The sequence below is a fragment of the Neophocaena asiaeorientalis genome, unplaced genomic scaffold (assembly GCF_003031525.2).
Source record: "Neophocaena asiaeorientalis asiaeorientalis breed wild unplaced genomic scaffold, Neophocaena_asiaeorientalis_V1.1 scaffold484, whole genome shotgun sequence".
NCBI lineage: Eukaryota > Metazoa > Chordata > Mammalia > Artiodactyla > Phocoenidae > Neophocaena > Neophocaena asiaeorientalis.
The window spans coordinates 1,499,893-1,523,656 of NW_020171830.1; the positions used below are offsets into that span (position 1 = coordinate 1,499,893).

Here is a 23,764-nt window from a genome sequence, read left to right on the forward strand (position 1 = left end):
GTGCACTTCAAAAAAAAAAAATTAATTTAAAAAAAAAAAAAAAAAAAAAGAATCAGTTCAATGAATAAGAATCAGACAACACTGTGCAGGTTATATCCTCAGTTGTAGTAAAAGTTTTTACACAATGGTCAAAATTTAGTGGTAAGTTTGAGGAAAAATCCTTAACCTGGCAAAATGTCAGAGCATACCAGTAAAGAAGCCAAGTGTATAAAATTCAAATTTTTATTCTAATCATTAAAATAATATTTGGGCAGGCTAGTAGTTGTGGTCTGACAGATTGGTAAAAATCTTCATTTTTAAATATGCTACACCCCCAAATCAAATCAACATAATAGAAAATGAGAAACTTGCTCAAGACTTCAAACTCCATTACAATATTGTGCAAATATACTGGATTTGGCCCCAAAATTTAATGTATGGTCTGGCAATCTCTGACTTTCATACCAATGTTGTATTGATGAAACTGACATAGATTTAATTTAGTCTCAAAGTTCCACACTAAAGCCAATTTGCAGGCATTTCCAATAACTCAGTGACACAGCTTAACTTAGGAACTTTAGGAAGACCCTAAATTAGCAGAATTCATGGTTCTCACCTCCTACTAGAATTTCTTACCTGTCAAGAACTTTAAAAGAACAGAAAAAAGGGTCAAGATAATAGATATAGGGCTTCCTTGGTGGTGCAATGGTTAAGAATCTGCCTGCCAATGCAGGGGACATGGGTTAGAGCCCTGGTCCAGGAAGATCCCATATGCCGCGGAGCAACTAAGCCCGTGGGCCACAACTACTGAAGCCCGTGCACCTAGAGACCGTGCTCCACAACAGTGCAGCCACTGCAATGAGAAGCCCTCACACCGCAACAAAGAGTAGTCCCCGCTCACCACAACTAGAGAAAGCCTGCGTGCAGCAACGAAGACCCAGTGCAGCCAAAAATAAATAAAAATTCCTCGCCCCCACTGCCAAATCTCAGAGCATTAAATAAATAAATAAATAGATAGATAGATAAATAAATCTCTTGTCCTCAGCCACAATTCAAAAGCTACACTAAGCCCACAATAAATATTCAAGACAAATACAAACATAGGTCTCTGCCTCCACAATATTCTTCTAAGGTACACGTCATAAAACTCTGTTTAACAGTGAAACACCGTGCTGAAACTATTATGACCAAGTTTTCCTAGTTTCTACCATCCTAAACAAAAGCCAAGATAGACTCATATTATGTTACATTCTGCAGTGAGGTGATTTTCTTACTAGTAGGGCCCAGCATTTAGTGAAGTTAACAAAACATTTCAAATATGGAAGCCTGAAGTCTAGACTCAGCTAGGTTAAGATCCACTTATGATGGTGCTATGTGTATGGGAGGAGGGGGTACAGGTCTGTCACAAATCCATATCCACATATTCAAATGGCAAATTACCAGTGACAAAGGCAGCATGTAAACACTGAATTGTTCTCAAAGGATGCCTGGCCCATGCTCCTCTAATTTCTAGTTAACCTCCTGATTTCTCAAAGCCAAGAGAATCATAAGACCTAAAGTAAGAATCACTGTTACAATTAATGGCTGTGCTAGGTACATCCTACTATTAACACCATAGTATTACATCAGGCCTGGAGGTAAGAATTTTGAAACAATAACTAGTTAATATGGTTATTCTTATAAGACAAAATAATAATGATGATATTCATTAGAACATCTGTGATTCAACATTTTCCCAAAAACAATGTTCAAATTTCATTTCTCAGAAAAGTCATGAAAATGTCTCTAAGTCAGCTATGGCAAAGTTCTGAAAAAGCATTGAAGATCTTAGTGATTAACAAAATAAAAATGTTTACAAGTAGTTGTGCAAAGTAAAGAGTCTTTGCAGAATGGCGATGATGCTACTGAAATCAAAAGTGATTATCTAAATATATCTGCATCTTCTGCCACAGCAGTCATAATGGCTTCTAATGGAGTAATATAGATTTTCTTGCCTTAGAGAAACTGCTCTACCATAAAACTGATTTTATTTACAACTAAGTGGCTGTGAAAACTGTCAAGGCAAAACAAAGACAAACTATTAGGGATGCTAATGTATTAACTGTACAAATTCATGTAACAGTTTCTTTAATTTTGCAGTAACATTAAGATGTAACCTTAATAGAGAGTTCTTGTATTTCGGTTCAGTTCAGCAAATTTTTACATGCCAAGACTTTTATTTAGAGCTAAGTATGAAGACAAGGTCTCTAGAGAATCTCAATCTAGTGAGGGTAAACAAACATAAATAAACAATAGTAATACTATATATACTTCTTCAACTAAAGGATGTTTGTATTAATTTAAAGAAAAAGGAGTTAATCTTTTAACATCAGCTAAAAGCAAAGTTAAGAATTCACCTCTCCTTTGAAGAAATAATTATTAGTCTACTGAGCATTTGAAGATATGACATATAGTCAATACACATAAATTAACAGCTTACTGCAATCAGTAAATTATCATCTCATGAAGATTTAACCGTTGGATACCCATTTAGACTAGAAATACTTGATTAAAAGTTTGTTTTGAAATACCAACAACTTTGCAAACCTATAATAGGATAAAAGGTTGTAAAAGTAAAACAACATATGAGACGTGGCTAAAGTCAACATTTCACAAAGACATGTTATAATTTAACAATTACAAAAGAAAATTCATCTATTTCAACTAAAGAGAGTATAAATACTGCAATCATTATTTTTCTGGCATAATTATGGTTTTGGTACGATGTCTTCTATAAAAGGCATCTGTGTACCCACCTATCCCAGTTCTGTTAACTGACAACTACAAGAATCCTCTATTCTTAGTCTTCTAGATAACTCTACTAAAAGTATTATTCATACAATATCTGCAAAGCGTTGGTCCTGCAAATCCGTCAAGGTACCCTCCTTCCAATTTTCAAGACACAACTCCAATTCTGGAGTTACAGGTGAGAGGAACATCTGGTAGCCTCCTGGACTATGCACCTTTTTAACCCAGACACTTGTATTGACCACGTCTTTACCGTGTAGCCAATATGTGTCAACTCAAGCTACCAAAGTGAAATCAGTTGATACTCAGTATCTGTAAAAACTAAGTGTCCAAATTCTTGTTTCCAGTTTAGTTTTTTTAATTTAAAGGTAATGTATTAAAACTTTTTTTGTGAAAAAAGATTGTCTAAACTTGTCTGGTACTTAAGATAAACTTAAATGTAAGAAAAATACAAAGAGAAAAAAAAGAAACACATTATTACTGTTAGAAGAAAGCCAAATGATTATCTTTATTTACAGAATCACTCCTTTCACTATCTTTTCCAAACATCACTTCCTTTTCACTACTTCCCCTAATCCTTTGGGCAAATCAGTGTTTAACATCAACCCTCCCACCCCAGATTCTTAAAAGTATTCACTGTCCACAAATGAGAAAGCCCCATGACCCAAATATATTACCCTAGTGATCGTCCATGCTTTGAAAGACACCTGTGAAAATGCCAAAGCCCTAAATTAGAGCCTCCAAGGGCTCCTTTTCTTTCTTGACCCCATTTCTCTTTTTCTGGCCTTTAAAGCCAGACGACTTGCCACCCGATAGCCCTTTCCTCTTCAAGCCTAAATCCTTCCCCTAATTACCACCACCCACTCTGGTCAGCGATCTTGTCAGTCCCACCCCAGTTCCCTCTCTCTGGCCAGGTGGTAACATCGACCCTGGTCCGGCTCCTCTGATTCCGTGCCCCCAGTGCCAAATCTCAGAGCATCTCTTCCCCCGGTCCCATATTCCCGCGGTACCCCTTCGGTCTTTTTGCCTCACTACCCGGCTTTCCAAAACCTTCAAGCCCCTGCCTCTTCGAGGCCACATCTCCCTCAGCCTCCCACTCCCTCTCGCTCTCCCCTCGACCTCTCCTTACCCCTCTGTCTCGGGCCATCGTCACGCCCCTCAGGCCCTCGGCTCAACAACCTCCATTTCCCTCAGATTCCATGCTAAAGGGGACTCTCCACGCTCCTTCAACGGTCTCCCGGGGCCCCTCCGAACCCCTGTCCGTGGCAGCCTCCGGCTCCATCCCCGACTCTCCACTCACCCTTGGCTGCAGGCGCCTCCCAAAGCCCCTCTTCCCTGCCTCAGCTCCTGCTCACCTCAGCGGTCCGAGTCGGGCTCCCCAGACCCACCTCCGAGTCGGCGTCTGAGCAGCTGTCGGAACCCGGCGCCCTCCGAGCCTCGCCGGAGTGAGACGCCTCAAGAAGCGGCGGTGGGGCCCGGGTAGGAGAGCAGAAGTGGACCCTGGGGCGGTGGCGGCTGCGCGCAGGCATTGCCCCAGCCGGCCCTCGTCCCAACCGCGCCGGCAGCCGCTCGAATCCGAACCGGAACTGCTTCGGGAGGCGGGGCCCTACAGGCGGGAGGCGGAGCCCTAGGGCGGGGGCGGGGCCAAAACCGGAAGGGACGCGGGGCTCAAGATGGGCGCGAGGGGAGAATGGAGGCTAGAAACCGCAGCAAGGAAACCCGAGAGCGCATGCGTCAGGCCCAAAGCCGAAGCGTAAGATGAGGGACTAGCAGAGATGGGGCGGGGCCTATGGGAGTAGCAAATAGTGTTTGGGGGCCAGAGGAGGTTATCCTAATTCCTTCGGAGGGAGCCAGCTCCTCTCCAATAGCCAACCTCCAAATCATTCTTACCACTTATTGCCCCTTTATTCTCTGAGAGTCCCTATGCCAAATGCCATATAAATATCTCACTTAAGGCTTGTGCCACCTCTACAGAGTATTACAACACAGAAGGGCCAAGAAACTTGCCTGAGGTTGGGCAGTTAATATGTGCCAAAGCCAGTATTCCTACTCAAATCTGCCTGACTTCAGAACCTATGCTCTTTTCACCTTACTATACTGCCCCACCCTGAAGGAAGCCCCCAGCCCAGGCCTAGCATTGGTGTAAACCAAGTCCAAAACCACCTGCGACCTGGGCTCCAGCCCCTTCTTGGCCTTGGTTTCCCAGGCGGTGCAAGGCAGACTTCAGTGGCTCTGATGGGGGTGGGGACAGGCTCTGGGGTGGACATGAGTGCAAACTGCTACCATGGAATGCCCTGGTGTGGCCTTTACCCTCGAGGCAGACTCAAAGCCAGAGGCAGCTGGGAGCCTCCCCACTGCAGCTCATGCCCCGGATCAAGCCTTCATGAAGTCATCTGAGAGCCGGCAAGACATATCACTTCTTCATCCCATAACTAGCTCTGGCAGAAGGACAGATACAGACTTTTCTCTGTTTCTGTTGTGAAGACAAAAGCCCTTATAGGCAGAGGACTCTCCCTCCCCCTCCCCAAAATATTTCTGATGATAGCCCTTTGGTTCTTCAGAAAGTCTAGGGGAACTTTCATCTCCCTTCTCCCCCCCTTTGACATATGCAGCCCATTTTAGCCTTCTCTTTTGAGAAATCAGCCATTTTCGTAACAGAACCACTGTTCAAACCTTCCCCCATAAACCCTGTGGGCACCCTTTAGATGAGGTCCTCCATGCCTCCTCGCCACTTTTCTCCGACTCTATAACTCAGGAACCCTCCCCTGAGCCCCATAATCCAGAAGCTCATCCAATAGCCATACAGCTCCCACTTAGTTTGTGACCCAGGCCTGAAGAACTTTTCCTATCACGAATCCTTGGAGGCAATCACCTCCTCTGCACCCCAGATCTCTACTTTAACTCAGTCCTCAGAACCAAATAGCCTTACACAGGAGTCTAAATCTATTAAACATCTATTATGTGTTAGATGCAGAATATCCTTTGTTTCATTTAATCCTCACAATTCTTACATCAGAGGTGAAGAAACTGAGGCTGAGAGGTGACTTGCAGAGAGGTATGTCTGATTCCATGTTGTCATGGAATTTGGGGTTAGGGGGTGGCCTGGGGAGGAAAATGTCCTGTTCTCTCTAGAGGCCCCTGTGACTTGCTGAGTCACTTGCTGCTGTCTCACCTGTCCCTGCCAATCTCTAGGAAAGGAATGACACTAGAGAGGCAGAGAGGAGTGACCGCAGAGACAGAGGGGCAGGTGGGCCGGCCCATGGCGGAGGCCTCGCTCCCACAGCTGAGGGGAGATGCCGAAGTCACGCCTTGCCCCACTGTCCTGGAACTAGAGGAGCTCCTGAGGGCAGGGAAGTTTTCTTCCAGCCGTGTGGACGAAGTTTGGCCCAACCTTTACATAGGAGATGCGTGAGTGGTAGCTGACTGAAGGGATAAGGGGGTGGAGACAAGGAGAGACAGTTCCTGGGATCTTCACCAGAGATGGGGGTGGGGTGGGTATAAGGGCAATAGTTCTTCTCTGAGCTTCCCAGGCTAGGGACTTTCTCCAGGACCCCTCTGTACTGGGGACAGTGCAGTGAGCAGGTGCAGCCACCAGGGGGAGCAGAGACTTTGCCTGCCTGAAAGAAGGGAGCTCCCAGAGGTTCCCAGAGTCTTCTGGCACATCCAGAACAACTGGAGGGTCTGGGGCGGGGGAAGGACTGGGGAATGTTGATTTGGGGTATGAGATGAGGTGGACAGAGAGCTTGCCTTTCCGGTTCCAGCCTCCCTCCTCTGGACACAGAGTGGGTGAGGAAGGCTGACTGAAGGTGAATCAGGGGAGGTGTCACCTTTAAATATTTGCAGATTAGAAGCAGGTATGAGGTAGTGGCCAGGAGAGGCCAGATATGCATGGTAGGGCATGGGGCAAGAAGGGAGGTGCAGCTGGGTCCCAGAGCCGAAGCAATCCTTTTCCTTCCTGTCCTGGCCAAGGCAAGGGTGGATTGCCTCAGGGAGCAAAGAGAGGCTAAAGCTAAATCCCTTGACCACCAGCTCCCCTACCAGAAAGCTCCTATGGTGGGGCTGTGAGCCGCAGACCCCATGGGTTCCTTCTGGCTCCTTTTGGACCCTAATGGATTCATCGCTCTGAAGCGGGGGTCCAGACAAAGCCTTCCTGGACCTCATTGCTCCCCTTCCTCCCCTCCCCAGGGCCACGGCAAATAACCGCTTTGAGCTATGGAAGCTGGGCATCACCCACGTGCTGAATGCTGCCCATGGGGGCCTCTACTGTCAGGGCAGCCCTGACTTCTACGGCAGCACTGTGAGCTACCTGGGGGTGCCAGCCCACGACCTCCCTGAGTTCGACATCAGTGCCTACTTCTCCTCTGCAGCTGACTTCATCCACCGTGCCCTCAGCACACCCGGGGGTAAGACTTGGGGTTTGAACCCATATCGCATCCTGCTCAGTCATGGGGGGATGTCCAGTTTCCCCTTAAACATCAGTGTCCTCACACCCCTAGTTTTTAAAGGGCCATCAGGTTTTTAAAACTCTCTGCTCAGTGTTCCAGCACTTTATCCAACAGCATTGCTTCACAGATAGGGAAACTGAGGCCTAGAATACAGGTCATGCCATGAGCTAGGAGCAGCCCTGGGGCTAGAAGCCAGGTCTCCCAAACAACAAAACAGTTCTTCCTGTATCACTCAGCCTTGGGACATTGCTATCTGGTACCTAGATGTCTGGCTTCTGCGCCAAAGTACTTTCGAATGGAAAAAATCTTCTAATACCAGGGGTACAACAAAGGAGCCTGGGGAAGCTGCTTCATGTTCATCCTGGGTGAGAGCCATGCCCCTTGCCACCTGACCCCGGGTGAGCCAGTGTCTTCTCTGGACTTCAGTTTCTCTGTGTCGTGGGAAAGACAAGACTATGGCTCATAGCACTGTTCAATCCAAGGCACTCTGACATTCATTTTCCTTCACCATTCATTCACCAACTATTATCTTCTCTGTGACAGCCACGGAGCTAGATACTGGGAATCCACACTTAGGCAAGGCAGGGCTCCCAGTGGAAAGACAGTCAAACTGTGAAGTATTACAAGCGCTACTCAGATGAGTGGGCAAATGTGAAGAGCAAAGGGAGGTGGGGTGGGGGGGACTTCCCTCTACAACTGTATTCACCGGTCCACATGCAAAAAGGATGAGCTGCTCTGTGATTCAAGTGATACCATGAGTGGTCAGGAAGCCATGTCTCAGCCAAAACCTGACAAATTAGTAGATGTTAATCAGACCAAGAGAAGGGGAAAACTTTTACAGGTAGTTGAAATAGCATATGGTAAGGCTGGAGGCCAGGGACCATGACAGCTTCAAGGAACTGAAAGTTACGCAGTGTTCCTAGAGCTGAGGGGTGGGGGGTGGGGGGACAGCCTGAGGTGAGGCTGCAGGGTCAGCAGGGGCCAGCTCACAGAGGGTCCTGTGAGCCACATTGGGGAGTGTGAACCCCATCCCAAGGGTAGGCATAATAGGTGCTGGTGTGCCCATTTGACAGAGCAGGAAATGGAGGCCCATACATGCTGAATGATTTACTCAGGGTCACAGAATATACCCAGGGCAGAGGAGGGAAAGGAACTTGGGTCCGCACCTCAGCCCCTGGGTGGGCTGGTGGGTGGGAAAGGGTCTTTCAGCAGGATGTCTTTCTCAGCCAGGGTCCTGGTGCACTGCGTGGTAGGGGTGAGCCGCTCCGCCACGCTGGTCCTCGCCTACCTCATGCTGCGCCAGCAGCTGTCCCTGCGTCAGGCAGTGATCGCCGTGAGGCAGCATCGATGGGTCTTCCCCAACCGAGGCTTCCTCCACCAGCTCTGCCAGCTGGACCAGCAGCTGCGGGGTGCAGGCCGGAGCTGAGGGGCCAGGTGAGGGTCGGGCAGGGCGTGAGGGGCCGGGGCTGGGTACAGTTAGCAGTGAGAGGTCAGGTGAGGGCTGGGCAGAGGGCAAGGGTACGATTGGAAGTAAGGGGTTGGGTGAGGGCTGGCAGGGGACATGGATGGGACCAGTTCAGAGGTTGGAGATCAAGGTTGTGTGTGGCTGGAAGAGAGGGTTGAAGGGGGCCTGGCCCGTTCCCCAAGCTGCTGGGATCCCCTCACCAATCCAAGGTCTCACCTGGGCCTGGCTGAGGCACCCCTCTCCTAGGACCCTCTTCTCCAGCCCACCCAGATTCTTCAGACCCAGAGAAGATGGAAAGGCTAGGAAGGAAAGGGGTGGAAAGCATAAAATGGAAGAGGTGAGGCCTTCCAACCTGGTCCTAATGCTGATCTGTCCTGCCTCCTTGGCTGAAAGCCTGTGGGGCTCACCTGAACCCCACCGAGGCAGCAGCACAGCCAGTCCTGCACCTGAGGGCTGTCTGGCCCTTCCCACGCCTCTGCACACCCTCCCCTCAGGTCTGGATCCCAGCTCTAGGGAAAAAGTGTCCTGCAGCTATTGCTCCAAGCTTAGTTAATTCTGTCAGCCCTGAGCATCCATTCCCACCACGGGGAAGGAGAACAGGTGCTCCTGCCGCCAGCCATGACCTCCTCACACAAGCCCTGCTTGATATAAAGTTCTTCTGCCGCCACACCGTTCAGTTCTCTGCCTTGGACCCAGCACCCCACTGTCTACCTTCACCCCACCCAATGTGATCTCAGAGACCTACAGAAGGCCCCTCCCTAACCTCCCTCCCTCTCTGGTCCTGGGGACCCTTTAGGACATAAAGGTTTCCCTGAAGTCTGTCCATTTACCTTCTGCCTTCCTCCTGTTCCATGTTCAGTGCATTTGGAGGAAGAGCGCCCCGTCTTTAAGCTGCCTAAGGGGAACAGATCCCCAATACCTCCTCTTCCCAAGGCACCTCCCTCCCGCCGGAGGCCCCAGCGTCCCCAGCTGCCCAGTAGAAGGAGTTGGGCTCCCCTAGCAGCAACAATGCTTCTCAGGCTCCCAGCCCACAAATGGTTGCCAAGGTGCTGCCACAATTTCTTTGGCGTCAGCTCTGTGTTTTCCTCCAGCTCAACGGAGAGGCAGGGGTGCCTCTTTCTGGGGTCAGTGGCTGTGAGGGTGCCAGATTGTGAAGGAGCTGCAGAATTCCTACTGCCCTTCTTCTCCCATCATGCCCAGGCTGGGACTGTCCCCAACAGCCCATCTTCCTCACACTCAACATCCCCACCGAGGGCCATCTGATGGAAGGTTAAGCCTCCAGAGCTGCTCTCCATTCCCCCTATCCAGCCTCCAGCTCCTGCTACCCATACTGCTCCTTCCTTCATCTCTCCTCAACCCTGACTTTGGCTGTGCCCCACCGCTGCCAGGTGGGAGTGGGGCACTGGCCTAGGCTCTCCTGGGAGTTTGAAGAGCAGCAGCTTCCTCCTCCTGCCAAGACCTTCCCTGGGGCATGGACTGAATCTCCCCCTGCCCCCACACATAAGAGGTGGATTTGTCTCTGAATGCACAGCCAGCCCAACCAAGGAGAGCGTTTGAGCAATATCGACCCCTTCCCACATGCTGTCAGGACCATGAGCATCTTGGGGTCGGGGATTAGGGCAGGATGGAGGGCGAGGTTTAGAGTTTGGGGCTGAGTGTAAAGGAAGAAAATGAGGGTTGTGGCTGGCGTTGGGATTAGGCCTGGGGTGAAGCTGGGCGGGAAACTGTCGTGGGGAGTTCTGCAGGTGTGGGAGCCAAGAGGCGGACAGGAATGGCATGTTCCCATCCTGCTCTCTTTCCTCTAAACAAGGTTTAGGAACCTGGGAGAACAGCAAATCTCTGATCATGCCCAATCATCCCACTTCCGCGGCCTGGGGCCCTAAAATACTCTGACCTCAGCCCTCAGCATCTCTCCCTTCGGGCAGCTAGCTTTGGGAGAATCATTTGGACTACAGCATTGCACAATTACTGGGAGTGCATCCAACAGCTGGAGCCCCAGGAGTTGTGCAGTGAGCAACCTGTGTGACTGTACACAGCAGCCCTGGGGCTGGGGACTCTGAGAGATGAGGGGGCTTTGGGGAGGTCATCTCCCTCCATGAGCCCTGGGCCCCGAACTTGCCTCATCTCTCTCGGCACCCGTACCCACTTGACCTTACACAGAGGCTCAAGGCAGAAGCAGGTTTATCTGACAGCTCTTGTCCCTGCCCTGATGAGTCCCGGCCAATCTGAACCATGGTTTACCTGCCTGTAACATGGAGCTCATCTCTCCCCCAGAACTGGTTCTTACTCCCTGCCACAGGGCTCTGCCACTTTGCCACCCTGGCGCTGGCCCTGCTGGTGCTGCTGGAGGCTCTGGCCCAGGTGGGTGCCCAGAAGATGGTAAGAGACCAGTGTGGGGTCCGCCCTAGAGCCTGCAACTCCATGCGCTTCCTCCTGCTGCCTGCACCCCCTCTCAGCCACTGTCTCCAGTTCTCACAGGTGGGAAGGGGCTCCTGGTTGAGGCCCCTTGGGCGTGTGATCTGGTTGTTCTCTTCCCTGTCCCCCTCAGGAGTGGGGGGACACGGGAGGGGGGATTCTAAGCGTTTATGATAGCCCCTGGACACGGCTGTCTCCATCAGCTCTCCCCAGGGCTCAGGGAGCCCCAGTAGGGGCTGAGCCCTAGCTCCCTGGAGCTCGGGCTTCAGAGACCCCGTGGAGGCATGGCTACGGGTATGCATACGTCTGTGTGTGTGTCAGTCATCTGGGAGTATGAGTGGGGAAGGGTATTAAAGTATGGGTATATGAAGAGGGTCTCTGGAGAGCAGGGAGTGTTCTTAATAGGCCCAAATCCAAGGTCCCTCACTGAGCCGTTAGCCTTGGAAGGGACTTTAAAGACCATCTCACTGGCCTGGAGGAGCAGTGAGGCCTGTGCAGGAATGTCTTCTGCGGGAGGGAGGAGCTTGGCAGAGGGCAGAGTGGTTTGCAGACACACAGCTTCTGACTGAAGGCCGGGCCTGCTCCAAAGACCTGCTCTGAACTCCACTTATATCTCTGTCTGCCCCCACTTCCCTCAGCCTGAGTCTTCTGGATCTTTATCCTGGGCCAGTCCTGTAATCCTCGGCTCCCAACCAAGGGCCCCTGGACCTGGCTTGTGATGTTGGCAGTGCGGCCAGTGTGGGTGTGATCTGGCTGTTCTCTTCCCTGTTCCCCTCCATGGAAGATTCTTGTAGCTTTAACTTTCTGCCCACGCTCCACATCACCCTTGAAGGCCAACCGACCTTTCAAAATGGCTTATTCAGTCTTCCTTCTTCCTGCCTCACAAGCAACATCCACATCCACACATACCACAGGCAGACCCCTGCCAGACTGTCTCTACTCCCAGCAGGGCCAGGTGCCTGGCTGGGCTTGGCACTGACCATGCCAGGGGACCAGTGGGTGAGTTGGGAGTGGCAGGGGGAGGCCAGAGGAGGGGAGCAGCACATCATGCTTTATAATTAAACTCCGATCAAAAAATAGAAACAGCATCAAGCGTGCAGAGACAGGCGGCTGGAAGCCGGGAGCAAAAAGTGCCTGTCAGAGAAGACCTCAGCCTGGGCCAGATACCCCCACAGGTGGGTGAGTGCCCCTATTTCAGGGGGGCTGCAGAGCATGCTGGGTAATGAGGGCCAGAACACCTGTGCCTGTGTGTGTGTGTGTGTGTGTGTGTGTGTGTGTGTGTGTGTGTGGTGGGGGGGTGGGTTAGATCTGGGGAGGGACTGGGTCAGAGATAGAAGCACAGACAAAGCAGAGTAGTCAGAATGACCTGGGCTTGAATCCTGGCTCCCACACCTATTGGCTGTGTGACCTACGGCATAGAGGATGATAATATCATCTGCCTCATAAGGGTAATGTGCAGATTCAGTGAAAAAAATGTAAGCATTTAGCTCTGATACATAGTACGTCCTTAGTTAGTGGTGAATACAATAATTATTGCTGGACAGAGAAAGAAAAATCAAGAAATACAAAGAGTTACAGACCAAGCCTCATTAGCCCATGGGATATGGCTGAGTCTTGAAAGGGAAAGAGTAATAATGGTGATGATAATAATAGTAAGATGCACCATTTATGGGGCATCTACCAGGAGGAAGACCCCGTGGGAGGTGCCTTGAACATTTCTTATCTCATGGAATTCTCACAGCAGCTCCACTGAGAAAACTAGCTCAGAGAAGACTACACAGAAACAAGCTCCAGACTTGAGAACTCGGCTCAGGTCTGCCCTCCTCCAAGGCCTGCACACAGAGTGCAGAGCCCCAGGCAGCTCACCACAGGCCACCCGCCGGCCACCCTCCCCAAGGCTTCCTTCACCAGACTCCTCACTTGTCCTGCCCTGAGATGTCCAGCCCCAGCTGTCCTGTGGCCACAGTCCCTGTGGTCTACCTTGAGGGGAGGAGGAGAAAGCAAGGAGAGTGAACAGGAGGGAAGACCAGGGGAGCACGTCTGGAGCTTCAGGGAGGAGGTGGATGGCAGACAGAGGCCCCCTGCCCTGCGGAGGCCTGGACCTTGGCCTGAGGCTACCGGCGTGCTGGGTGGTGTGTTGGGAGGCTGCTGGAGGAGCACAAGCTCCTGTGAGAGGCAGGGAGACAGAGGCAACCGAGGAGCGCGACACAGAGAGGCACCAACAAAGGCAGAACACAGATGTCTGAACTTGTAAACAGCTGCGACTCAGGAAAACCGTTGCCCATAGAGGCAGCTGCTCAGCTTAGGGAGGAGACACAGGAAGGTCGCAGGAGGAGTACCAGAGGGAAGGGAGAGAAGAGCCAGGCCGGCCCTGTCCCTGCTGGATGTTGGGCCCAGGCTTCACCCTGCCGTGGCTGAGGAGATGCGGAAGGAGGTGTCAGGCGGGGCACTCGGCATCTAGGTCTGGGGATGGCAGAAACCAGGGGGCTGGTGCAGCCACCAACTCCCCTTCTTTGGGTGTGCCCGGAGCTTGAAGGATGAGTCGCTGGGTGGGGGCTAGGCCTGACCTTGGCTGAAAAGGTGGGCTGAACCCTTCTGGGATAGAGCAGACAGGTAGGGGGTACATCCATGAGCATCAGGTGTGAGGTCCAACGTGAGGCCTAGCAAGGGGTACTCGTAAGTCCGAGGAAAAAGCCCCCTTCTCCAGACCTGGGCCTAAGCCCCGAAGAGGCTGAGGAGTGAGCCAGTAGAAGAGGCTGAGCCAGTAGAGGGGTCAGCCCTCATCCCTGACCCCTCTACTGGCTCCTTCTCCTCCCAGGAGCCTCCAGGAGGAGCACGGACAAGTTCTGTCTCAGCCGGAGCCTGGCTATCCGCGCCCAGGCACCGCTGGGCTGCAAGGCACCAATTGGCCACTGGGTGGCAGCCTTACCCCACACCAAGCTCAGAGGCCTGCAGCGGCGCCTGCCAGACTTCCCAAAGCCCCAACGCAACCGACCTGGGGCTCCTGCAGGCCCAGCTGGTAGCTCCAGCCCAGTGTCGCTGTTGGACTCTCCCCACCCCAACACAATACACTGTGCTGTACCCTGTAGTTTTTGCAAACCCAGGCTCTCCTCTCTCATTCTCAGGTCAGACCCTCCAGAGATTCCTTAAAGTCAGGCAAGGCCAGCATCTTTAAGTTGAGAAAGAGAAACCGGGGCCCAGACAGGAGCAAAGACTTGCTATTGACCTCGGAATTAGCTGTGGCCAGGCTCTCCCCGCTCCCTCTAAAGTTCTCTTCCCACCAGTTCACATAGCCTCCCATCTCCATGGGGAGTCCCAGGGCCAAGAGCCTTTAATCGCAAAGAGACACCAAGCAGAGAGGGGTCCGGGCGTTTGGAAGGTCTGCACTTCAGTCAGCAGTGGCCTAGGTCTGCTCTCAGGCCCCACCCCCATGGGCTCCAAGGGGAGGACCTGGAATTCTAGCTGCTTCATAGTGTTTGTGTTCCGGGCAGAACCTGCCCCGGCCCCATTCCACTCACGTGCTGAGTCCTGTCCCTGCACCCACACCCCGACTCCCAGGCCCAGACCATGCCCTAGGTAGGTGGCAGGCAGTTCAGCCTGCCCTGAGAGGTCACAGTGGGGGATGAAAGGGAAAGCCGGGCCTTCGCTTCCGCCCTGCCCTCCCACTGCTCCCTGGGTGAGCTTGGCCAAACCGGTGGCCTTCCAGGTTCCCATTTCTCTTCCTGGCCCTGGCACTGCCTACCAAAGAGCAAAGAAGTTCTTCCCAGTTTGTACCTTCCCTAGTTACTGGTTGAGGGGACCAGGGACAGTTAGCCAAGAGAGGCACTCCTTCCAAGCCCAGCACCAGAACCAGGTTCTGGTGCCACTGACATCCCAGCTCTGCAGGGTCTCGGACCCCCTCAGCCAGCTGACTCCTGACACAAGCCACCCCACCTGGGTGAGGCCTGACCTGCAGCACTGGCCTGAGTCATGCGGGTAAGGAATGAAATCCCAGGGCCTATAGGCAGATATGGAACAGCTACACTAGGCTCCCCTGTAGAGACAGATGAGTTAGCGACGATTCTCTGGAGTCCCTGAAGGTGGTAACTCGAAGGCTTGGGGATGGAACTGAAGGAGAACAGAACTGGACTGAAACCCCGGCCTTGCTCCTTAACAGCCGTAAGACTGAGCATTACTTAAAAATTATTCTCTGTGACCTTCATGTTCCTGCTTCAGCTTCCTCCTATGTATGATAGGGACCTACCATGCGTGAGGCACCAGGCCCCTAAGAGGCATTAGCTCATTCAGTACGGAAGTGCTAACAAATGTCAGTTCATAGCCCAGGCCCCTTCCTCCAGAGACGGGCTCTGACCTTCAAGCACCTGTTACAGGGATGGGAGTCTGAGGACCAGCCCTGGAAGTAGAGGAGAAGGGGGCTTGAGATGAGCTGCCCAGTTGGCAGGGGTCTTCCTAGGTGCCCTGTGAGGGCCACAGCCATCTGGAGTCCCCACCCCTACGAAGTCCCAAGTAACCAGAGACTTAAGGGGTGGGGTCTGCACTGACTAGTTGTTACAAACAGGGAACTCCAAGAGCTCCTTGAAAAAAGCTTCCAACATCAGGGGCCTCTGGAGAGGGCAGGAGAGAGGGCTTCCCAGCTCCACAGCGGTGACGAGGGGTTGATTCCCTTGTTCCCTGGGGAAAGGCCTCAGCCCCAGCTGAGCTGGTTAATAACCTCATGTGAAATAACTGAGGCCCTTCTGAAGCATCCTAGTGGCACCTGGGCACTGCATCATGCCTGGGCCTCCCTGTCAGCTGGACCCACCTGCAGGGAGGCTGCCCCTCGCCACCACAGTTTCCACTCTGTTCCAGGATGGACTCGCTGCAGAAACAGGACCTCCGGAGGCCCAAGATCCACAGGGCAGTCCGGGTGACCCCCTATCAGCCACCCACGCTGGCCTCACTGCAGCGCTTGCTGTGGGTCCCTCGGGCTGCCGTGCTGAGCCATATCAACGAAGTCTGGCCCAACCTCTTCCTGGGAGATGCGTAAGTACGATCCACAGTGGGTGTTGGGAGAACAGAAGGGGAGCCTCTTCCAGAGCCAAGGGGTAGAGTTGGCACCCTCTTTGCCTCCAACCATCTCTTTCCACATGTTTATTTCCTTTTACACTATTATTACTTTGTGGAAATAGAACACACCTAAGAAAAGTACACAGAGCATAGACGAACAGTTTCATCCCCCAGGTCAAGAAATAGGACATTAGTTGTGCCTCAGAAGCCCCTGTGGAACCCTTCTCATCATAACCCTTTTCCCTGTAGATAATCACTGAGTATTGAAATAATAATTTCCTTGCTTTTCTTTTTAGTTTCGCCATTTGTGTTAGTTTTGCCTATGTTTTAAAGTGATAGGAATAGAATCATACTGTGTATTTTGTGCCTGGCGTCATTTGCTCAAAATTGGGAGATTCGCCGACATTATGTGTAGCTATAGTTCATTCATTTTTGGTTGCTATATATTATTCGTTTGTATGAATACATCATAGTTTATTTATTCTATTTGAGTTGTTTCCACTTTGGGGCTATTATAAACGGTGATTCTAGAAGCTAGTACATGTGCCCTGGGAACACACACGTTTCTCTAGGATGTATATATAGAGTGGAAAGTGAGTCATTTTCCCCAAAAGTTTTCTTAAAATTTAGAACATATGGATGAATATATGTGCATTTTATGTTTTCCTTAATATTTAGAAAATATAGATCAATATCCTATTAACAATAGGGCAAATATGTATCCCCCCTACACACACAGATAACCAGTAATAAAATCCTTGTTGACTTTTTTAAAATGCATACAAAAATGGTATCGCTTTATAATCCCATCTTGTAATCTGCTTTATATAGAAAACTTTTTAAATGGAATTGCACAACATACTTTTAAAACACTTTAAAACAATGTTCTGTTTTGTTATCCTCCGTTTTTCTCAATATAGCAGCAACACCTTTCTTGGTTCACCAGCATCTATCTACCACATTTTAGTGGTTGTGTAGTATTTCATTTAGCTATACCATAGTCAATCTTCTTTTATAGGCTATTTAGTGATTTTTTTTCCCCACTTTTTCTCTATCTTAAACATTAGATCCAGTTTACATTTGTCTGTGAGCACATTTGGGATTCTTTAAGTTCCTAGGAGACCTGCTGGGGCAAAGTAAGTGTACATTTTCGAGGCTTCTGATGCCATGTGGCCGACCTGCCTTCCAGAAAAGTTGGGCTGAGTGAAAGGGAGTCTTGAACTCCTACTAGAGGAGCCCCTACACCCGAGCCAGTTCACTGGTTCCAGTCTACCCTTGGAGGAGGATGGCAGAGGAGGCAAGGGGGCAAGTTCCAGGCCAGCCAGAGCTGACCCAGTGAGCTCTACCCCACCTCCCAACTCCCCCCGTGCCCCTCCCCCCCAGGTACGCAGCCCGGGACAAGAACAAGCTGACCCAGCTGGGCATCACCCACATCGTGAATGTTGCCGCAGGAAAGTTTCAGGTGGACACAGGTGCCAACTTCTACCGTGGAATGCCCTTGGAGTACTATGGCATTGAGGCTGATGACAACCCCTTCTTCGACCTCAGTGTCTACTTTCTGCCCGTTGCTCGATACATCCAAAGTGCCCTCATCATTCCCCAAGGTCAGCTGCTGGGGAAGGCACTGGGGTGGAGGTGGGGTGCAGGCAGGATCTGGGGCTATCTACTTTTCCAGGAGCATGGATGGTGGGGTTCTTCAGCAACCCTCCCACCTCATGCATGGGGCTCACTACTACCATTTAGTGAGCATCCCCTTCAGGGACACCCTGGAAACCAACAATCATAGATATAACTAAGGTCCAGTGTTGTCGTTAGGGTAACCATATCGCTTGGTAAGAGGCCAGGTGTTGGGCAAAAGGTACAGGACCTAGAGAAAACTGCTCAAGAGCGTTTGCTAAGATGAGGCCTCAGTGTAGAGCTGCAGGGGCTGGGGAGAGGGCAGAACTGGGGGGAAAGGGAGGGAGGTGGACACCCCCTGCAAACCCAGGGGACTCCAGGAGTACTGACCCCCCACCGTGCTAGAGTGGCAAGGGATGCCAGAGGAGGCACCTTGCACCAGGAGAAGGGAGTCCCGCTGCTAACCTTCACCCTGCCACTAACTTGCTTTGTGACCTTGAGCGAGTCCCTTTCCTCTCTGGGCCTCAGTTGCCCCATATGACAATGAGGACAGTGTCAGTATTCCAGGATGCTGTGATAGGTGGGCAGAAGCATCCCTGATTCCCTAAGGGGCAGGCGGTGTGAGAACAGATAGCTGATGCTAGGTTGGGTCTCCCCGCAGGCCGCGTGCTGGTACACTGTGCCATGGGGGTGAGCCGCTCTGCCACGGTTGTCCTGGCCTTCCTCATGATCTGCGAGAACATGACACTGGTGGAGGCCATCCAGACAGTGCAAGCGCACCGGGATATCTGCCCCAACTCAGGCTTCCTCCGGCAGCTCCAGGTTCTGGACAACCGACTGGGGCAGGAGACGGGGCGGCTGTGACCTGGTGGGCAACCAGGAACCCTGACCCTCCAGCCAGCATGGCCCACCCAACCAGCCTGGCCCTGGGGACCTTGCTTCCAGTGACCTTGAGATGTAAATAGCAAGTGGGGGCTTAACTGAGGCAGAGGCAGGGAGAGCTGGGTGGTGACCTTTAGCAGGTGTATCTCCCTGACCCAATCCAAAGATTCTTTATGCAGAAAAGAGTTCAGTCTGTCTCTATAATAAAAGGTTCATCATAATAAAGACAGGAGACCTCTGGTGGTTTGTGGGGCAGTGGTCACGAGGCTCCAGAAGGCTTGCCAGCCCATGATGGCAGCCTAGAGGTGGGGTGTGAGTCAACTGTCTGAGTAAAGACCAAAGTTCAATGCATCACCATCCTTTCCATGCCCACCCTGTATCAAACACCGACTATCAAAACTCGCTGTGCACAAACAGCATCTCCTGAATCCGGTCAGTTTTTTCATTTTCATTCTTCTTCCAAAAAGGACTGACTAAAGTCACAGAAACCTAATAGAAGCATTAAACAATAGCACAGGGGTTTGGGAGGAGACATGCCAGAATTCCTGGTGAGGGACGGTTATATGATGGGGCAACATTTGGCTGTGAGTTTCTTACTGTTTGTACCCTAATAAAATAAAACAATGTAAAAAGCCCATAGGTTCCTCACCTGTACGTGAGGTATTTATGAGGATTAGATGGGCTGGCATTCCTCCTCCCTCTCTGGCTGTTTCCATGCAGCCCTGGCCTCCTCCGGCTGACCCTTAAACATCAAGGTGTCCGAGGACGCTGGCCTCTGCCTCTTCTCTCCTTCAGTGTTCTCGCTCTCCTGGGGGTCCTCTTGTCCCCACAGCCTCAGTTCACATCTCTAGGCTGATGACTCTCAGACCCCTACACCGGCCCAATTCTCTCTTCTGAGTTCAGACCCTCTGTATCCTACTGGCCACCTTCATTTGAATATTGAACCTGAGCTTCAAACTGAACTTTTCATCACCTCCCACCCAGACCCACTCCTTTTCCTAGTTCCCACTTTAGTGAAGGGCTCTGATAGGCCTTGTCATCCAAGTCAGTGGTGGACTTCTGCCACTCTTCCAATTGGCCTACCAACTCTACCTCCTAAACAGGGCTCAGACCTGCTCACTTAGCTTCATCTTTGCTGACTACCCAAGTTCAAGCCACCTTACCTCTCACCTGGATTCTTGCTCAGGCCCCTGATGGTCTCTCTGCTTCTAGCCTTGCCCCCTCCAATCTCCATGCGGGCCCCAGACAGCTTACTAAGAGGAAAATCGCATCACATCACCCCGACACTTACAACCCCTGAAGGACAAACACCTTGACAAAGCATAAAGATTCTTCATTTTCTGAGACCGTCTCATGTCTCCAGACATCTCTCTTCTAATTCTGTTCCCATACATGCCATGTAATTAAGAAATGCTAAATACACTTGCAGTTTCCAGAATGTACCACCCGCTTACCTCTTGGTGCTTTGCACATGCTTCAGGTTGCAGCACCTGAATGCACATCCTCACTCATTTTTGTTGGGGTCTCTTTGAGGTCTCAGTTTAGATGTCACTTCTGGGGACGCCCCTGGACCCAGCAAACCTGAGTGAAGTGTTTTTCCTCATGCTACCAAAATGTCCATCCACCCCTTGTGGGATCACCTGTCACACTGAACTATAATTGCTTGGTGCCTTGTCATTCTCTTCCAGCTGGCTGTCTCTCACCAGGCTTTCCCTGGGCTCAAGGTCCCCATGACTCCCACACTCTCTGGCTATGACCCTGCCATCAGGTAGAGTTCCGTGTTACTGGGCCCTCTCTACAGGGGCCACCAGGGGGAGAGGACTTGCCCCTGGGACTGGGCCAGCCTCCAGAGGGCACCTCCTCTCCCCCCAGCTCCACGTGCACACAGCATCTCACCATTTGGTCACCCTGACACCCTCTTCCCAGCTCATCTTGTCCCCCTTGGGCCACCTTTGACTTCCCTCTTTGCTCCCCTGCCAAGGCTCTCTGGGAACAGCCCTGCCTTCTCCTGGGAACTTAAGGGCCCTTTGCCCTTCTCCACCATCTGCTCTATTTCCAGAGGGCAAGTGCTTTTCCTTTGTGCAAATCCAAAAAGGGGCACCCTCTGACCAAACCAGCCTTTTAGGCAGGAGCACTCCTGGGCAAACAGTTTGGTCAAGAAAAAGGTGTCCCTTCCTCCCAAGTAGACGTAGTTCCAAGTTATGCTGCCCAACTCAGTGAGCTGAGCACAGGCTGGGTTTTAGGCCCATTTACTCCTCCTTCAATTTATAAACTGCACAAATGTAGACAGCCCTCTCTGGGCCATAGGGATTCATATCCCCATTTTACAGATGAACAAACTGATGCTCAGAGAAGCTAAAATGAGGCTGGATGTTGCCTCCTGGATCCAGGATCTCCGGGCTCTGGCCTCAAAGGGCAGGTACTGCCCAGCAGATCCCCTGCTCTGCTGCCTGCAGTGCTTGGTCCTAATCCCAGCTGGCTGTTGGCTACCTAAGGTGCTCTCTGGGCCTTTTCCAAAGGGTAAGCACATGTCCTAGCTGGAGTTTGGCAGGAGGGCTGGTGCTGCTGTGTCCAACCAGGCAGGATGGAAAACTTCTCAGTTCATCCTCAGGTTGGTGGGGCCTATAATTTTCCAGAGCAGACAAAGCTAGTCCCGTCAGTAGTCTGCGCACCCCCAATTCCCTTGGGTCCCCCCACTCAGCCTGACAACTCAGCCCTTGTTGCTATCTCTTGCTTATGCATGGTCAGCAGGATCCAAAATAGTGGCTCCAGAAGCCAGTCTCTAAATCAACATCCGGGTCTATGACTGTGGGCAGCCTGCCCTTGCTGGCTGGGGTAGAGTGCCCTGAACCTGGGACGGAGCCACACCCTGGGCCTGCGGCTTGAGTTTCAGCAGGTTACCTTCTTGGGGCTCCGAGGGTTGGGCTCAGATTCTGGGGTTATGGGGAGACGAGGCAGGGAAAGCCACACATTCCCCAGAGCACACAAGGAAACAGAGGTTGAGCTCCAGACTGACACCTCCACCGGGAACCCTTCCTGCCTGCCACACTTGGCCCAGGAAGTCTGCGATGATGCATCTACTCTTCCTGTTCTATAGAGCAGCCTCGTGAAAGGAGTGAGGTATTGTTAAGACTGTGAATTTGGAGCCAGATTGCCTAGGTTGAAATTCTACCTCTGCCCCTTACCAGGGGTGTAAACTCAGTTAACCTCTCCATACCTCAGTTTCCCCCATCTGTAACATGGGAGTAATAATAGCCAACATACAGGATTGTTGTAAGGATAAAGTGGGGCACATAGGAAGTGCGTTGTACAACATGTGGCAAGCTCTCAAAAATGAGAGCTCTGACTTTTGTCATAGTACGTAGTACGGGGGCCCCGGCATCACCTGCTGCACAGGAACTCCCAGTCCTGGACTAAAGGCTGGCAGCACTCTCAGTGAATTGAATGAATGAATGATAAAAAAAATTAGCTGACCTAAAAAAAAAAAAAAAAAAATTAGCTGACCTAAATGCAACACGGTACCCCGGACTGGATTTGGGCACAGCAAAAGACTTAAGCAGAAAAACTGGTGAAATCTGAAAAAATTCTGTTGTTTAGTTAATAGTGTTACACGAATTTTAATGTCTTTGGTAAATGGACCATGGTTATATAAGAAGTTAACATTAAAGGAAGCTGGGTGAAGCGTGTCTAAGAAATGTCTCTGCTATCTTTATAAGTCTTCTGTAAATCTAAAATTAGTTCAAAGTAAAACGTTTTAAAAATTTGTTAACAATTACTGACTGCTTTGCATATGCCAGGTACTTTGCTTAATGCTTTAGATACGTCATACATCTTTTTTTTTTTTTTTTTTCAGTTTCATTCGTGATGTTTTCTTTAGAAAAAACACAAATCAAATACAGCAAAATGTTAAGATTTGACCATATTGAGCTTTGGGAATATAGGTGTCTGTTATTTTTTTTGTATTCTTAAAATATTTCCTAATTTAAAAAATCAAAGATAAATTGACTGACTTTTAAAATTAGAAACATTCTATTCTCTATATTTAGGTTTTGAAAGCCATCAGCAAATGGGTTTTAGGAACTATTCTGAATTAAAATGGTGCCATTATTATTGGCTTTAGGCCTAAAATACTGCAAATTCATGTTATCCTTTTAAAACCTTCAAGAGGCTTGATTATGGATAATCTTGCTTCAAGAAAAAGGTAATGATGACCAGTTTATAGAGTTTAGATGAAATAACTGTGATCAAAGGGAAGCTAGGCCAGTAAGTCAAACTATACAGTTGACCCTTGAACAACGAAGGTTCAAGGTTCAGTTAAACCTGTGCGGGTCTATTTATACACAGATTGTTTGCAATAGTAAATATTGTAGGGCTTCCCTGGTGGCGTCATGGTTGAGAGTCCGCCTGCCGATGCAGGGGACACAGGTTCGTGCCCCGGTACGGGAAGATCCCATATGCCGTGGAGTGGCTGGGCCCGTGAGCCATGGCCACTGAGCCTGCGCATCCGGAGCCTGTGCTCTGCAACGGGAGAGGCCACAACATGTACTACACGATATATAGTTGGCTGAATCCACCAATGTGAATCACTGATACAATCCAGAGGCACCGTGGATATGGAGGAACCATGTGTAAGGAGAGCCAACTATAAGTTATACACATGAATTTTCAACTCTATAGAAGGGTCTGTGCCCCTAACCCCCTCGTTGTTCAAAGGTCAACTGTACATTTCATTTAATCCTCACAACCCTATGGGATAGGTCCCATTATCACCCCATTTTACAGACAAGAACACAGGTGGAGAGAGGTTAAGCCAGACAGCAGCTAACTTTGAGAGCTTATGTACCTGAGGGTTAGTCAGGCTTGTGGCTCTGACAAAGCTTTATTTCTCTTTCACAACACAAGTTGATGGATGCAAGGAGGAGCAAGCATGGAGGATGTAGAGGCCAGATATATTACTTCCCCTCTAGTTTCCAGGGCAAGAACTCATTCACATGGTCACACCTAACTGCAGAGGCAGCTGGGAAATGTGGTCTAGCAGGGCGCCCAGGAAGAAGAGGAAACTGCAGATATTGGTGATCTTGAGCAGGTGTTTCCAGAGCAGGCATTGTTAAGATTTTATATATATATA

The 23,764-nt window shown here is 50.5% G+C and overlaps 3 protein-coding genes across 7 annotated transcripts in view; 2 read left to right on the plus strand and 1 right to left on the minus strand.

The window, feature by feature from the left end:
* SAMD8 (sterile alpha motif domain containing 8) overlaps window positions 1-4,332 on the minus strand; it is an 84,565-nt gene extending 80,233 nt beyond the window's left edge. For 3 of the 4 annotated variants that reach the window (XR_003002662.1, XM_024740759.1, XM_024740769.1), the window contains exon 1: window positions 4,122-4,332. Coding sequence is in view for 3 of the 4 variants with exons in the window: in XM_024740759.1 (XP_024596527.1) it covers window positions 4,122-4,295 (174 nt within the window). In the remaining variant the exon portion in view is untranslated. The remainder of the gene's footprint in view (window positions 1-4,121) is intronic. The other variant, XM_024740751.1, reaches the window with a different exon arrangement.
* Window positions 4,333-6,025: 1,693 nt separating this feature from the next.
* On the plus strand, window positions 6,026-8,502 carry DUSP13A (dual specificity phosphatase 13A). Its single transcript, XM_024740956.1, has 3 exons — window positions 6,026-6,174; window positions 6,952-7,169; window positions 8,442-8,502. Exons 1-3 carry the CDS (start codon window positions 6,026-6,028, stop codon window positions 8,462-8,464), a joined length of 390 nt encoding a protein of 129 aa, XP_024596724.1. The 3' UTR covers window positions 8,465-8,502.
* A 56-nt stretch (window positions 8,503-8,558) lies between these two features.
* Window positions 8,559-18,863, plus strand: DUSP13B (dual specificity phosphatase 13B). 2 transcript variants are annotated; one of them, XM_024740945.1, is made up of 6 exons: window positions 8,559-8,645; window positions 10,951-11,154; window positions 12,172-12,266; window positions 15,940-16,113; window positions 17,521-17,741; window positions 18,416-18,863. In XM_024740945.1, exons 1-6 carry the CDS (start codon window positions 8,559-8,561, stop codon window positions 18,616-18,618), a joined length of 984 nt encoding a protein of 327 aa, XP_024596713.1. In that variant the 3' UTR covers window positions 18,619-18,863. The 2 variants fall into 2 exon arrangements, with proteins under 2 accessions (XP_024596713.1, XP_024596720.1); XM_024740952.1 differs by lacking the exons at window positions 8,559-8,645; window positions 10,951-11,154; window positions 12,172-12,266 and adding exons at window positions 14,584-14,667; window positions 14,977-15,066.
* Window positions 18,864-23,764: the final 4,901 nt, after the last annotated feature.